Source organism: Salvelinus alpinus, chromosome 24 (assembly GCF_045679555.1).
Source record: "Salvelinus alpinus chromosome 24, SLU_Salpinus.1, whole genome shotgun sequence".
NCBI lineage: Eukaryota > Metazoa > Chordata > Actinopteri > Salmoniformes > Salmonidae > Salvelinus > Salvelinus alpinus.
Genome location: NC_092109.1, coordinates 33721042 through 33736004, shown reverse-complemented (window position 1 = coordinate 33736004; position 14963 = coordinate 33721042). Strand labels below are relative to the sequence as shown.

The window sequence follows — 14963 nt, the reverse complement described above, 5'->3', positions numbered from 1 at the left end:
TGTCATTATAATAAACATTTATTTAGAAAAGACATTGAAAATACAGCTCATTTCTACATGACAGGCATATATTCACAGTATATAAAACCAAAGACCAAAAATATAATTGATATTTATGTGACAGCATTTAGAGTAGTACTGATCAATCAGTACTATGGCCTGATTGAGCCTTGGTTTACCGGCCCCTGGTATCTGAGGCGGGCGGTATTTTCAGGCACCGGTTTCTTTTTGAGATTCTTACAAGTTCTCAAGAAACAATAGTTTGTTAAAATGTATGTTAAGAAGCACAAGTATAAAACACCTCCTTTGAATTAGTGTCCATTTGTATAATATACAGCTTTATACAAATATGTTACAGCTATACACATACTGTACATTAGTTATTACTGTACTACAACAACTCACTTAAAAGGAAAACTCCACACAAATCCTATTTTGGTATTTGTTTCATTAGTCCATTGTTGATATCGGCCCAACATCTTTTGCAAGTCAACAATCAAGTTAAGATATAATTTTCTAAATACAGAAATACAGTTGGTATGATGCATTTTGCATCATATAATGCATCAGTTTTTGGATGGTATTTTCCTTTAAGAAACCATAGAACTCAATTATCCTCACCAACTCGTGTCTTTACAGCTGAGCACAAATATACTTCAGATTTAGAGAGCAGATTTTGCTGGTCAAATTCCTTATGTCCTTGACCTAGTGTCTCCAATGCCCACTGCATGTTGGTCAAGCAGCACCACAACTAGTGATTAATAGCAAATGGAATCACGAGTTGAAGTCTCAATCATTTGGTGGTGGAAAAGTTTTGCTATATAAAGTAAATCATTAAAAAAAGCGGGTCATCAAGAGTACTTTAAAAACTGTACATGTAAGAATACAATAACATCTATAAAATGACATTACTTGATTAATGTAATTTGAAAGGCATAAAATAACTACATATAAAACAATTCTACAGAATAGAATGTTTAGATAAAATGATGCAAACTCGACAGCTAAGCTCCCAAGAACAAGTTTCAACGGAAACTAAAAAAAAACATTTGCTAACATGTTTTCACAAGAATCTACAACTAAAGTTACATCAGTGGTAGTGCATGACCAGGACTAAAGTCACTGCCTTTAAGATTCAACACAGAGCCAGTGAATAGACCCCCAGGGTACTGGTCTTTATTACACATCTGTAGACAGCTCAAGCATTCGAGGCAGGCAGAAATCTCAAACTCAAGTATGTCCATATAAAAAAAAAGGGTAGTTCTGATTTGTAAAGCCAAACTCCAGAGAGATAAACAGAGATACATGAAGGGTGAGGGTACAAGAGTACAGTACGGCCCAAAATATATCAAATTAAGATGACACAGCAGCCAGCTAAATGTAGTGGTGTCAGGATGTCGTTTCATCAACTTTAAGGAAGAGCTACAATATCTCCATGTATTCTTCGGATGAACCTAATATGCATATACTGCTTCAGTTACACAGGGACTAACCACCGTGAAGACAATAACTTACATCATTACTTTGACTAGTTTACCATATGTTTAAAAACATTTTAAATGACAAAGACATCACTGACAACAGATTGTTCATAAATGCCTTTAGGATATTTAGTTCCCACGTCTCTGTGGTGATATCTCATCTTACAGAACAAGCTGACACCAACAATAAATACTCGTTTCTGCCACAAGGCATACAAGGCCCTACTGTTAAATACATTGCTCTGTGACAGGTGATGGAGGACAGTTTGTCTACGCCAGCGATCCACTAACCCTGTGCTGTTGATCAAAGTACACCGAGGCTCTGACCAAGATTGTAAACCCCATAGACACACTGGTACTCTGTTTACACATGGCCCTAACCAACACTCCTGGCCAGCTGAAGTTCATATTGCTGCTGGACACCAGGGGCTAACAATTAGAGGCACAGACACAATCAAACTTGGATGAGACTAACTTCTAATAAATAAAATCACTAGTAATGTTAATAGCAATGTTTCAACTGTTAAAAATAGCATTCCTCAACTGTCCAATAAAGCTTAAAACAGAGATATCCCAAAAATGAAAGAAAAAAAAACTGATGAATTGTAGTGTCAGTCAGTTGAATTGTCTGCCTTCACTGCAGAGGTATAATGTGTGGGGTTTCCTCCAGCCGTTCAGGGGCTCATCCCCTCCACCTCACTCTCGTCTCCCCCCAGGTAGATGGGCTTCTTCTTGGTCTGGAGGGCAGGCTCATATTTCCCAGGGGTGCTGCTGGCTGCCGCACTGCTGTGCCAAATCCCATAAAAGAAGTAGATTGCAAATCCTGAGGGAAGGAGTAAGAAGAATGGTTAGAGGAGTACACACAAATTAAGTTAACATTCTGCTGCTCATTAAAACAGACTTAGCATGTGATTCTATTGTGACTTTAGAAACATTTCCTATTGTGTATAATGTCACGTTAACTCACCAATGGCCATCCACACAGCGAAACGGCACCACGTAGCCAGATCCAGCTGCATCATGAGGTAGATGTTGACAAAGACACTGAACAGAGGCAGCCAAGGCAGCAGGGGCACCTAGAGGGAAGAGGGACAGGTTAGTCATACTTTAACTGCATATCAAGCTGGATTATAAACTGGTTGTAAGACATGAATAAACACTGGACCTGTTTAAATAGTCAGAAACTGACCTTGAAGGTGAGAGCTTCCTTGCTCTCTGGTTGTCTCCAGATGATAATGACACAAAGGGCACAGAGCAGGGCCAAGACTACACACACTGTGACCCACACAGGCTGAACCTCCATCAACTCATCCAGCTTCCCTGCCAGCACCACACACAGCACAGTGATGAGCACCGCTAGAAAGGATGACGAGAGAGCGAGTTAATATTAGCTTTCTCAACAACAAAAAGAGCTGCTTTGAAAACAACCAATGGTCAACCGCATAAGACGGTAAGTGTGGGTGAGAGAGGTGTCACTCACAGATAATGGCCGTGGTGGCATAGACGATGTTCCCGGAGGTCTTGGTGGGTAAGGCACCACTGGGGAAGAGGAGGAGGCAGGGGGTGAATTTTTCCCTGAGGGGGCAGTCCTCCAGATCCAGGCCATACTCATCTCCACTGTCCCCCCGGGCCACCTTCTCCCCTCCAACCAGCTCCACTAGCTTTTCTGTCTGACTGGATGAGCTCAGGGTGCCGGGCTGGTACCTGGACAGACAGACAGGTCAGTCTCCTGGAACATGGGAGGTATTCACACTGAGCATGCCATGTAAAATACCATAAGCAAATCCAGTATAGGAGGATAATCACCATTTCAATATCACAAATGCTAGGTTAGGTATTAAAGTATGTTTAAAATAATGTGGTATAAGTCATCACCTACCTGAGGATAAGCACACAGATGGCCACTAGTGAGTAGGCCAGCAGTGTCCCTATAGACATGAGATCAACCAGGGCAGCCAGGTCAAAGAGGAAGGCCATCAGAGCTACAGGGAGAGGTGACAAATCAGCATTACCATCATACTCACTATATAAAGACAATCTACTCCATGAAGTTGCTTCATTACCATCATTCTCACTATATAAAGACAATCTACTCCATGAAGTTGGTTATTTACACTAGTTATTCAAAAACAATGGAACAAAAAACAGCATTCCGTTGTTCAGAGAATATTTTTCTACGGTCTTCCCTCATGCTGTACATTCCTACTTTCATACATAAACACGAACCCAGAGAACAGCAGGAAATGACTACAGTGGAACCCATAGGTAGTAGAGCAGAACCAGATGTATGAACAGAGAGAGCTCGGAGGGCTGAACTCACATGCCACACAGCCAGAGACGATAGTGGCCATCACGGGGGTCTTGGTGCGCGTGTTCATGCGGGACAGGCCACGGAACAGGAGCCCATCCTCTGCCATGGCGTAGATCACCCTCGGCATGGGGAACATGGACCCAAGCAGGCTAGGAAAACAACAAACATTGACTACATAGCAAAAACAGAGTGACTTAAGTACCGATGAGCGTAGTGGATACGTTAAGGGAGCTATAGAACAGTAGCCATAGTGTGATCTATCAGCCTAACTGACCTGGTGGAGAGAGCACAGAGGGAACCCACAGCCACGATGTAGCGAGCAGGATACCAGCCCACGTAGTTGAAGGCCTCTGGCAGGGGGCTCCGGGTGTCCAGCATGTAGTAAGGCATCATGAGGGTGAGGGCTGCAGACACCCCGAAGTAGGCGAAGAAACAGATGAGCAGAGAGGCCACGATGCCCACGGGGATGGAACGCATGGGGTTCTTAGCCTCTTCGCCTGTGGGAAAATACAAGGCAGCACTATGAGAGAGGACCACCAAAGAGAACTTCAAGGCAGCAACTATTTAAAATTGGCAACCATTTTAAAAGTTACATTTTTAATAACGGAATGTAAGTGACTCGAGAAGAAACGAGGTGGACCTATCTAATGTTTAGCGCTAGTGCAAAGTAAATAGCTCAAATAACTTGATAAAGTATGACTAGAATTTATATTTAAATGCCTTGACTATTTTAATTTGAGAATCTCTTATAAAATGGGTTAAAGTTATGTATAGTAACCCTAGGTGTAAAATAGTAAATAATGGCTACTTCTCAGAAAAGTATTAAACTGTCAAGAGTTTGTTTAGCTCTGCAGCAAAGTAAGTAACTCACTGGTAGTGGCGATGCAGTCGAAACCAACGAATGCGTAGAAACAGGTAGCAGCACCGGACAGAATGCCACTGAGGCCAAAAGGAGCAAAACCACCTGAGCCAAACATCTTATCCACAACCCTGAGTGGCAGAGAGGACGCAGGGGGACAAAATCCAATTATATGGTTATACTGTTATATTTCTGAAACCAAATGCAGAGATCAAACACAGCTAGTCACATACAAACATGATTTACTCCGTACGATTGGTCTATAATGGAATCTACAGCTAAATCTCAGCTGGTAGCCATATTAAATGAAGGACTCACTCCTGGGATATGCTGGAGGTGTTGGTGTAGTTGGGGTAGGTATTAACAAAGTCCTCCAGGGTGAGGTTCCAGTGGTCTGTGTCTCCCTTCACAAAGCCTGAGATGATGATGAAGCCCAGCACCACCAGGTTGACCCCAGTGAAAATCTTATTGATCAAGGCAGACTCACTCACTCCAAATGCCAGCAGTCCTGGAGGAAGCAACATGATGGCATGATTAACACAAATCTACATTTGTACATTGAGCCATTTGAGTCATTTCGCAGATGCTCTTATCCAGAGCGATGTACAGTTAGTGCTTTCATCTTTAAGGTAGCTAGGTGAGACAAACCAAGTCACATTACAATACTGTACATACAGCTTTTATGACGGGGTTATTAGTTATGTGCTGCCTCCCCGGGCCCCAACATTATCCATGTTGGTTGACAATGCTGGAGGAGTCCTCACCAGTTAATAAGAGCACGATGATGAGTGCAAACAGGTCAGGGTATTCAGCCAGCACGCCCCCCGGGACCTTCATGGCCATGGAAGACCTGAAGAAGAAAGAGATCTTCTCCTCCACTAGATTATCAAATGTAGAGCTCCAGGCTCGGGCCACACTGGCTGTACCTTAAGGACAGAGGACCAAGGAGAATGAGTTAACATGACGCAAAACATCAACCAAACTAAAGAGGATAAGCCATCCTAGAAACAAGCCTCCATCCATGAACATAGTAGCTCAATGCGAAGCCGATTTCCAATCTACCAACTCACCGATGACATAGGAGAGGATGAGGTTCCATCCCGTGATGAAGGCCCAGATCTCACCAACCGTCACATAACTGTACAGGTACGCCGAACCCGTCTTGGGTACGCGGGACCCAAACTCGGCGTAACAGAGTCCGGCCAGCATAGAGGAGAGTGCAGCGATGAGGAAGCAGAGAACGATGGCAGGTCCAGCCTTCTCCCTGGCCACTTCACCAGCCAGGACGTACACCCCTGCCCCCAGGGTGGAGCCCACCCCCAGGGCTACCAGGTCCAGTGTGGAGAGGCAGCGGGCAAAGCGGGTTCCCTCATCGGAGCAATCCAGTGCCCTGCGTCGCAGCAGGATCCGGCCGAAGGAGGCCATCTTTTCTACCATGGTTGTCTGTGGAGGGAGCTGGGGCCGAGGCTGTGAAGCCGAGGCAGTTGCTGATCAGAGCAGTGAAAACGCGTCACGAGCTGAGATGCAGCAGGAGAGATCCTAAGGTCAAACACAGTAGAGAAGCAGATTCATGAGTATATAAGAAAGTCTATAGGCAAAATGTATGCTATTAGTTCTTGCTAATGCCATGAAATATTATGATGATTTTTTTTTTTTTTTACTTTGTTTTGTGTGCAATCCTTGTTTGCAAACTAACTGTCTCTGGAATAACAAACTGATTAGTTCTCATGTGCATGAGAGAGAGCAAACAACATGAACATTCAAGAAAATTGCCCTGGCAAAGGAATAGCCTACTGCTAAGATGGATAATATTTGGTCAAGTCGGGACATTACAATTGTGTTTGATGCCACACTAGTGGTTCCTCCTAATCTGGTAATTCCAGTAATTCTTCCATTTTGGGATTTGGTCCATGTTTTAAATTTCCCTCCTGCATGTTTCCAGACTACAGACAACCAAACCACACATTCTTCTAAGAAACAGCATGCTGGTATTATGGAACTTCCCAGAATTACATTTATTCACCTTAGGGCTTTATGAAAATAAAAAACGAACTGACAGAGAGAGCTTTGAGAAGCAGACATGGACGCGAACACCAATATCTCTGTGCGTCGCAATCCCCTTATAACCTTCCTGGAGGACTACTGAGTTAAAGACATGCTGACCAACTTTCAGTCATCAGAAACAATTGTTGTGTAGTCTATTATAAACTGGGTGGTTACAACCCTGAAGGCTGATTGGCCGACAGCCATGGTATATCAGACCATCTACCACTGGTATGACAAACCATTTATTTTTACTGCTCTAATTACATTGGTAACCAGTTTATAATAGCAATAAGGCACTTCAGGGGCTTGTGGTATATGGCCAATATACCACGACTAAGGGCTGTATCAAGGCACTCCGCGTTGCGCATAAGAACAGCCCTTAGCCTTGGTATATTAGCCATATACCACATTTCCCCTCGTGTCTTATTGCTTAATTATACTCTAGTACCTAATAGGCTATATTCTATCACATATTCAAGTCCATATCAAGTTTCCAGGAAACAGATAGTACAAAATGTTTTATCCTAATGAAGTGATACCGTGTGGTAAGACAACCACTTTCGCATTTAGCCTACATAGATAAAAAAAATCATACTACCAAGTTCAACACTGTCACAAGGTTAATTTGCATTCCACCAAGAGCATGTATCAGCGTTTCCCCTGTATTCATTTAGCAGCGGCGGGCCACCAATGCCAAAAAATTGTCTCCACACACACGGTAAAAAATGATTTCAGTGTAAGCTTAAACCCATATATAATGTATGAACAAATTATAATGGAGCTATATATTTAGGAACTAGCCATCACCAAAATAAAAACTAGACAGTCAGGTAGAAACAAAAATCACAAAATTGTTACGCCACTGATTTTGTTCATGTTTGAGCCCCATGGCAAAATGTGTAGAATAGCAGGAAATCATACTGAACAAAAAATATTTATGTCTGTACTAAAGCCCTTTTGTGGGTGGGCCTGGCTTCCCAGTGGGTGCGCCCCTGCCCAGTCGTGTGAAATCCATAGATTAAGGCCTAATTAATGAAGTTCAATTGACTGATTTCCTTATGTGAACTGTAACTCAGTAAAATCTTTGCAATTGTTGCATGTTGCGTTTATATTTTTGTTCAGTATAGCTTTAAAACAGATTTTTTTTTGTTCAGACCCATTACAGAATGTGTAGAATAGCGAGAAACTAGCTTTAAAATGGTAAAAGTGTCTCTCCGCCAATGTCAAAATGTGTAGAATTGCAAGAATTTTGCTTTAAAACAGCTTAAAAATCTAACATTTCCGTTTGGCGACTGTGCCATTGGCCACGCCCACTACCACACCCCTGTATACCTTACGCATGTTGCACAGTACTGAAGGTCATTATGGCTACTGCTTATTCTACATATCTGAGACACTGCCTCTTCAGCAGCACACCCCAAACACTCTACAAAGCCGGGAGACTTGTAGCTTAGCATGTGACACTTAGGCCTATAATAATAATACATGTGTACAGGCCCATTCTACATGTTGTTATCCATAGAACACAGTGCACAATCACCGGAAGAGTGTTGAGAAAACTATTTGCAAACACAGAACAAAAAAAGGAATGGCAATATAAAATAAACATAGTCCCTGGCCTCTGAAGGTATTGGGAAATTAAAACAATTGTTCAAAAATAACAACTTTCATGTTTCGGGCATTGCGTCTGCCACATTAGTCACTGTCACAAACTGCCTACAGGGAAAATAGCCAATGCAGGTTTGATCGGGCTAGCAGCCGTGATTGGATCAGGATGGTGCTGGTATGGGGCCAAGTAGAAAATAATTGCAGCCAACAATACTGTCTCCTTTACTTGGACACGCACAATGGCTTCCCTCATTTAAGTCTGCATGGGCTTGGCATGTCCACCTTGTAACTTAAACCACTGTTCTAAAACACGGAAAGCATGACTGTGCTCTCTAGGAGTTGATTTAACAACTGAATAGTTACGCAAGACTGACATGCTGAAACAGATACCGAGTGTGCTCTGCTTGCCGTGAAGAGTTAAACTAGCAATTAGCCGCCTTGGGCAAGTAACCGAAAAGTTACTTGTTCGAATCCCCGAGCAGACTAGGTGAATAATCTCTTGATGTGCATTTGAGCAAGGCACTTATCCCTCCCTGGATAAGAGCATTTGCTAAATTACTCAAAATGTAAACGTAGCCATTTTAGAGTTAGGCAGGCCGCATCTCTGGCCCTGGGAATGTGCCCTCTGGGAATCTCCCTGCCAGCGATTCATGCGCAGTGCCTGAGAGGTTTAGTCTTTTGTTCTGCCCACACAATAAGCTCTCGAGATAGCCTCTTTGGTCTGAGTGACGCAGGGTGGCTGGCCTGTGTGTATGATTGAGTGGATGTGTGAAACCAGGTTGTGAAGAAGCTAATGCTCAACTCTTCTAATGTTACGTCTGAAAGCTCAAAATCAGACATGCTCATTGGAGCCTGCAGGCTGAAAGGGTTTAGTGTCCATCTGCCCTTTTCTGTAATAGGTAGGCTGTAGTATACAATGGATAGGACTACTTCAGCAGACCTAAATTACTAGGCCTGGGCTAATTGGCCTAATACCATTTGGATTGCATTTAGCCTTTTGCTGTGGTGCTTTTTACTAGCCCCCCCCACCTTCCCTCTGTAGTACAGTAGGTAGTGAATATTAGGTGCCTCGCTGAGCTTTTGTAAACATATCTAAAAGGATTATCCCAAGACTAACCAACCTGTTAATCTCATTAGGGACTGTTGCTCACTCTACACAAAGCATGTTATGGTTTTGACTCTCACTGTCAACAACATGTCTGTTTACTTCATGTCTAGCCCCTTCTCTGCCAGTATTGAGTTTTTTGTTATCATGGTGTCCTAAACTTGCTAGTGCTAAAAGATAACACATGAAACAAACACACTGAAGACCAAATGATTCGCTTAGTTATTATAGTGTACAAGTAAATGGAAAGAGTGGGTTCCCTTAGTGGTTATAGACAGTGTTCCTGCCCACTGGTAAAGTTCACTATTCTTCTTTTTAAACCCACATGGCAGTCATAGACACTGAAATACATAGATATTGACTACCATTAGGCTTACACACAATGTAGATGAGAAGACCCACAGAGATAATATTAAGGTGGAAGTAGTATGGTATGGGGGATTTATTGTCTCTCTCAGTCCCGGCGTGTGGGATAGAGAGGAGGGTTGGTCGACGGGTTGTTCTGCCGGTCACTTGCCCTCACCAGTCTCTAAAAGGGGGATTTGTAGAGAGATTGCACAGCTTGATCAATATTGTACTACATTGTTGAGGAGAGTTATGCAAGTAACTAATAAACTTAGATTTTTCTCTACTCTTAAAAAAACACATTTTAACTGTAACAAGCATACCCATTAATGGGTGCACTGTTCAACATGACTGGATCAGAAAATTGCAGCCCTACATTTCATGTTCGACTAATGACTGCAGACTTCATGACCAGAAGAATCACGTGACAAACCGGGTCACTGTGTAATGCGGGTAGAGTAGCGTTAATTGGGGAGTGGATACTTTTTGTAAGAGGTTTGTACAAATGCGGCACTCTGTCAGTGTGGGGAATTCAAGAGTGTCCTTTCAGCATTCTAATCTCAGTGGGTAGCATTCTAATCTCAGTAGGTAGCTCACCCTTGCAGCTACGTGATGGGCGGCTACATTTCATATGTCATTGTCAATAGTTGTCCAGCTGTTTGAAGTTATGGAACAATCTGTTTTCTAGGCAAAGAAGGACATACTGCTGTGAGTGAACTGCGCAACCTCAAACCAATGGAACCAAGCCAACAGGGTCCCTCCCTCCTTCCTCAAGGTCCAATACATTCCCTATGACAACTGACCAGTCTAGGAAATACACCAGGCTAGGGGCAAATTTGCCCCCAAACATTTCTGAAAATGTCCCTGTAATTATCATGACGAAGGCATTTTTATTTCCATCGATCAGCTTAGAATACTAAGGTGAACAAATAAACACCTCCAATGCAAAGAGCGACCCCATGAAAGAGTCAGAAGGTGCAAAAAAATAACAATTTGTCCTCTGCATAATGACCAACCTGAACATCAAACTCAGTGAGCGCAAATAAAAATTGAAACCTATTGCCAGCTAAACCATTCTAAAACAGGTGGGAAGAACAAGAATAGGCCTATTGAAAATGAGAGTGACACCATCCTGTCCATGCACAACTGACATGTTACTGAAGTCAAAACACCACAACTGTTAACACATGATCCTCAATTTGAAAATTAAATTTAAAAAATGTTGCTACTGAAGTGGCTAGCTACAACTGTAAAATGCAGCCATCAAGATAGCGTAAGCTACCTGCCAGTAGCCCAAACTGATGCAACACATCAAAAAGTGCTAGCTGCAGCTAACGGACAACAGTCATGCCAAGCCCAAGGACCTGTCTATTGGCTACTAAACTCAGCAAAAAAAGAAAACTTCCCTTTTTCAGGACCTTGTCTTTCAAAGATAATTTGTAAAAAAACAAATAACTTCACAGATCTTCATTGTAAAGGATTTAAACATGTTTCCCATGCTTGTTCAATGAACCATAAACAATGAACATGTACCTGTGGAACGGTCATTAAAGACACTAACAGCTTAGACTGTAGGCAATTAAGGTCACAGTTATGAAAACTTAGCACACTAAAGAGGCCTTTCTACTGACTTTGAAAAACACCAAAAGAAAGATGCCCAGGGTCCCTGCTCATCTGCGTGAACGTGCCTTAGGCATGCTGAAAGGAGGCATGAGGACTGCAGATGTGGCCAAGGCAATAAATTGCAATGTCCGTACTGTGAGACGCCCAAGACAGCGCTACAGGGAGACAGGACGGACAGCTGATCGTCCTCGCAGTGGCAGACCACATGTAACAACACCTGCACAGGATCAGTACATCCAAACATCACACCTGCGGGACAGGTACAGGATGGCAACAACAACTGCCTGAGTTACACCAGGAACGCACAATCCCTCCATCAGTGCTCAGACTGTCTGCAATAGGCTGAGAGAGGCTGGACTGAGGGCTTGTAGGCCTGTTGTAAGGCAGGTCCTCACCAGACATCACCGGCAACAACGTCACCTATGGGCACAAACCCACCGTCGCTGGACCAGACAGGCCTGGCAAAAAGTGCTCTTCACTGACAAGTTGCGGTTTTGTCTCACCAGGGGTGATGGTCGGATTCGCGTTTATCGTCGAAGGAATGAGCGTTACACCGAGGCCTGTACTCTGGAGCGGGATCGATTTGGAGGTGGAGGGTCCGTCATGGTCTGAGGCGGTGTGTCACAGCATCATCGGACTGAGGTTGTTGTCATTGCAGGCAATCTCAACGCTGTGCGTTACAGGGAAGACATCCTCCTCCCTCATGTGGTACCCTTCCTGCAGGCTCATCCTGACATGACCCTCCAGCATGACAATGCCACTAGCCATACTGCTCGTTCTGTGCATGATTTCCTGCAAGACAGGAATGTCAGTGTTCTGCCATGGTCAACGAAGAGCCGGGATCTCAATCCCATTGAGCACAACCTGTTGGATCGGAGGGTGAGGGCTAGGGCCATTCCCCCCAGAAATGTCCTGGAACTTGCAGGTGCCTTGGTGGAAGAATGGGGTAACATCTCACAGCAAGAACTGGCAAATCTGGTGCAGTCCATGAGGAGATGCACTGCAGTACTTAATGCAGCTGGTGGCCACACCAGATACTGACTGTTACTTTGGACCTCCCCTTTGTTCAGGGACACATTATTCAATTTCTGTTAGTCATATGTCTGTGGAACTTCTTCAGTTTATGTCTCAGTTGTTGAATCTTGTTATGTTCATACAAATATTTACACATGTTAAGTTTGCTGAAAATAAACGCAGTTGATGATGAGAGGACGTTTCTTCTTTTGGTGAGTTTATTACACTAACCTGTGAAAGTTGTCTATGATCGGTTTGCTAGTTAGCTACCTTAGTGCGCGTTCGTAAATTCACTCTGGCTATCTACTCCGATTTCAGAGCACTCTCGTCTGAGCGTGCCAGAGCGCAGAATAACTGATGACTAACGCCCAACATCCGTTGAATATGGGCGGTGCCAGTAAACATCGACAAAAATCTGTTACACAGTTACAAACACCAACGCTCTGGATAACATGGAAACAGACTAACCAGCTCTGCTTGGGCGAGTAAAATGGTCAGAGTGAGGTGTTCTCTCATTTTTGTGTCGAAGTAGCTAACAAGCTAGCCAACCTTATCTTGTTAGCTTGGGTGCCTCTGTGTGGTCAGGACGCTCGGATCAACGCTACTCCTAGGCCAGAGCGTCCAATTGAACGCTCCGAGAGCGAAACACACCAACGCCCAGAGCGCACACCAGAGCGAATTTACGAACGCTTCCATATGTATGCTACACACATCCACACAGTGCGTTGATGTGTAGTTTCCTAGTTAAATATATACATTACATTGTTAACGAACGTTAGATAACGTTTGCTAGTTGACTCAAGACTGTTTGTTTGCTAGCTAGCACGAGCTGGCTAAACAATTAATTGACACTTTTTCACACGGCAAACAGTTGCAGTAATGTAAATTTAAACTGCACGTATTTAATGAAATTGATCATTACAATACAATATTAGCAATATGCTAGTTAGCTATCGTCTAAAACAACCGCCTAGCGAGCAATGCTGGTAACGTTCGTTGTAAGATGTTAGGTTAGGTAAACATCTATTGGTTTCAAATAAATACCACCGATCATTCTAATACCAAAACAATAACCATGAATGTATTGTTTCAAAAGCGAGTAACAGGAGTACATCTGACAGCACACGAGAAATAATTGCGTCAGAGTTTTAGTAAAAGACTACGGAGGCTCGTGCAGTTCATGCAAACACATGGACCACGATATCAAAAGGTATAAAGCAGACATACTTTACGTTGGTCTTCACTCTGAAGTGTTTGGCACGACAAAATACTGCTGACTTCCATAGGCTGATGAAACATCCCAATTTCCTTGGTCAAATGTCCTTGTGGACGTTTTGATTTGAGGGCGGAGCCAGTGACGTATAAATCATAGTATAAACAAGCCCTTCTTTATGGGGCAGTGCTATCAGGGATTCTTTGGACCTCCACACCCTTAACCGTTACCTAACCATTTTACATTTCAACTTCAAAGGGGGGTATGGACGTCCCAAGGATTCTAGATAGCAGGAACCCTTCTTTGAGGGGTGGAGCAAACTACTCATGAATTCCAGGGTGCTTCTCAATATTCTAAAGTGGCTTCCTCTGTGTGTGTGTGTGTGTGAGAGAGAGAGAGAGAGATTACACAGACCCACAAATAATTAGAAAATAAATCAAATTTGGATAAACTATCTATTGGGTGAAATACCACAGTGTGCCATCACAGCAGCAAAATGTGTGACCTGTTGCCACACGAAAAGGGCAACCAGTGAAGAACAAACACCATTGTAAATACAACCTATATTTATGTTTATTTATTTTCCCTTTTGTACTTTAACAATTTGCACATCATTACAACACTGTATATATACATAATATAATTTTTGAAATGTCTTTATCCTTTTGGAACTTTTGTAAATGTAATTGTTTACTGTACATTTTTTATTGTTTATTTCACTTTTGTTTATTATCTATTTCACTTGCTTTGGTAATGTGAACATATGTTTCCCATGCCAATAAAGCCCTTTAAATTGAATTTAATTGAGAGAGGAGAACTCATCATATTCATGTCTCCTTCGCCCAAATACTGGTTCAGGCAGCAGCCTGCCATCCCCAAAAGAGGCTTACCCAAGTATGGAAAGAGAGGGTCATTCTCTTTTCAAGATCTTTCACTCCAGCCACTGACCTGGCGCCAAGGACTTTCCACGATATCCTCTGTAGCTTTATCACCCAGATGAATAGAAGAAAAAAGGTTATTCATCTCTGCCCCCAATGCCCTTGTGTGGAGTGTTAGAGGTGCAATGACCATGTTAAATGAGGTCATACTGATGGTGTCACCAAATATCATTACAACTAAACCAAATGGAAACAAATGAGTCATGTGGGCAGAACAAGCAAGGAGGTGGGCAGAGCCAAGCACAAGTTTACGAGATCCTATTGGCGAATTTTAGCATATATTTGCATATTTACATTAGGGAACGCCTACTCTGTGAAGTGCGCGGTTGCAATAACTCAATTCGCCTTTGCACTCCTTCAAAACAATAACATTTTAAAAACTTTAGCAAAAGGTAAAGTCTACATGTCTTAGTCCACTCT

The 14963-nt window shown here is 42.9% G+C and overlaps 1 protein-coding gene across 1 annotated transcript; it reads right to left on the bottom strand.

Annotated features, from left to right (window-relative positions):
- LOC139552684 (cationic amino acid transporter 3-like) lies at positions 1–13737 on the bottom strand. Its single transcript, XM_071364662.1, has 12 exons — positions 13620–13737; positions 5722–6190; positions 5416–5577; positions 4970–5159; positions 4664–4782; positions 4067–4289; positions 3802–3941; positions 3361–3463; positions 2962–3185; positions 2671–2837; positions 2449–2557; positions 1–2304 (listed from the first exon to the last, which is right to left on the bottom strand). Exons 2-12 carry the CDS (start codon positions 6086–6088, stop codon positions 2156–2158), a joined length of 1953 nt encoding a protein of 650 aa, XP_071220763.1. The 5' UTR covers positions 6089–6190; positions 13620–13737; the 3' UTR covers positions 1–2155.
- Positions 13738–14963: the final 1226 nt, after the last annotated feature.

Excerpts from the sequence above, each read along its gene's own strand:
- LOC139552684 (XM_071364662.1), bottom strand. The coding sequence starts at position 6,088 with ATGGTAGAAAAGATGGCCTCCTTCGGCCGGATCCTGCTGCGACGCAGG. Across the intron at positions 5,578-5,721 it reads CATCCTCTCCTATGTCATCG|GTACAGCCAGTGTGGCCCGA; the intron begins GTGAGTTGGTAG and ends TCTGTCCTTAAG. Across the intron at positions 5,160-5,415 it reads CATCGTGCTCTTATTAACTG|GACTGCTGGCATTTGGAGTG; the intron begins GTGAGGACTCCT and ends TGCTTCCTCCAG.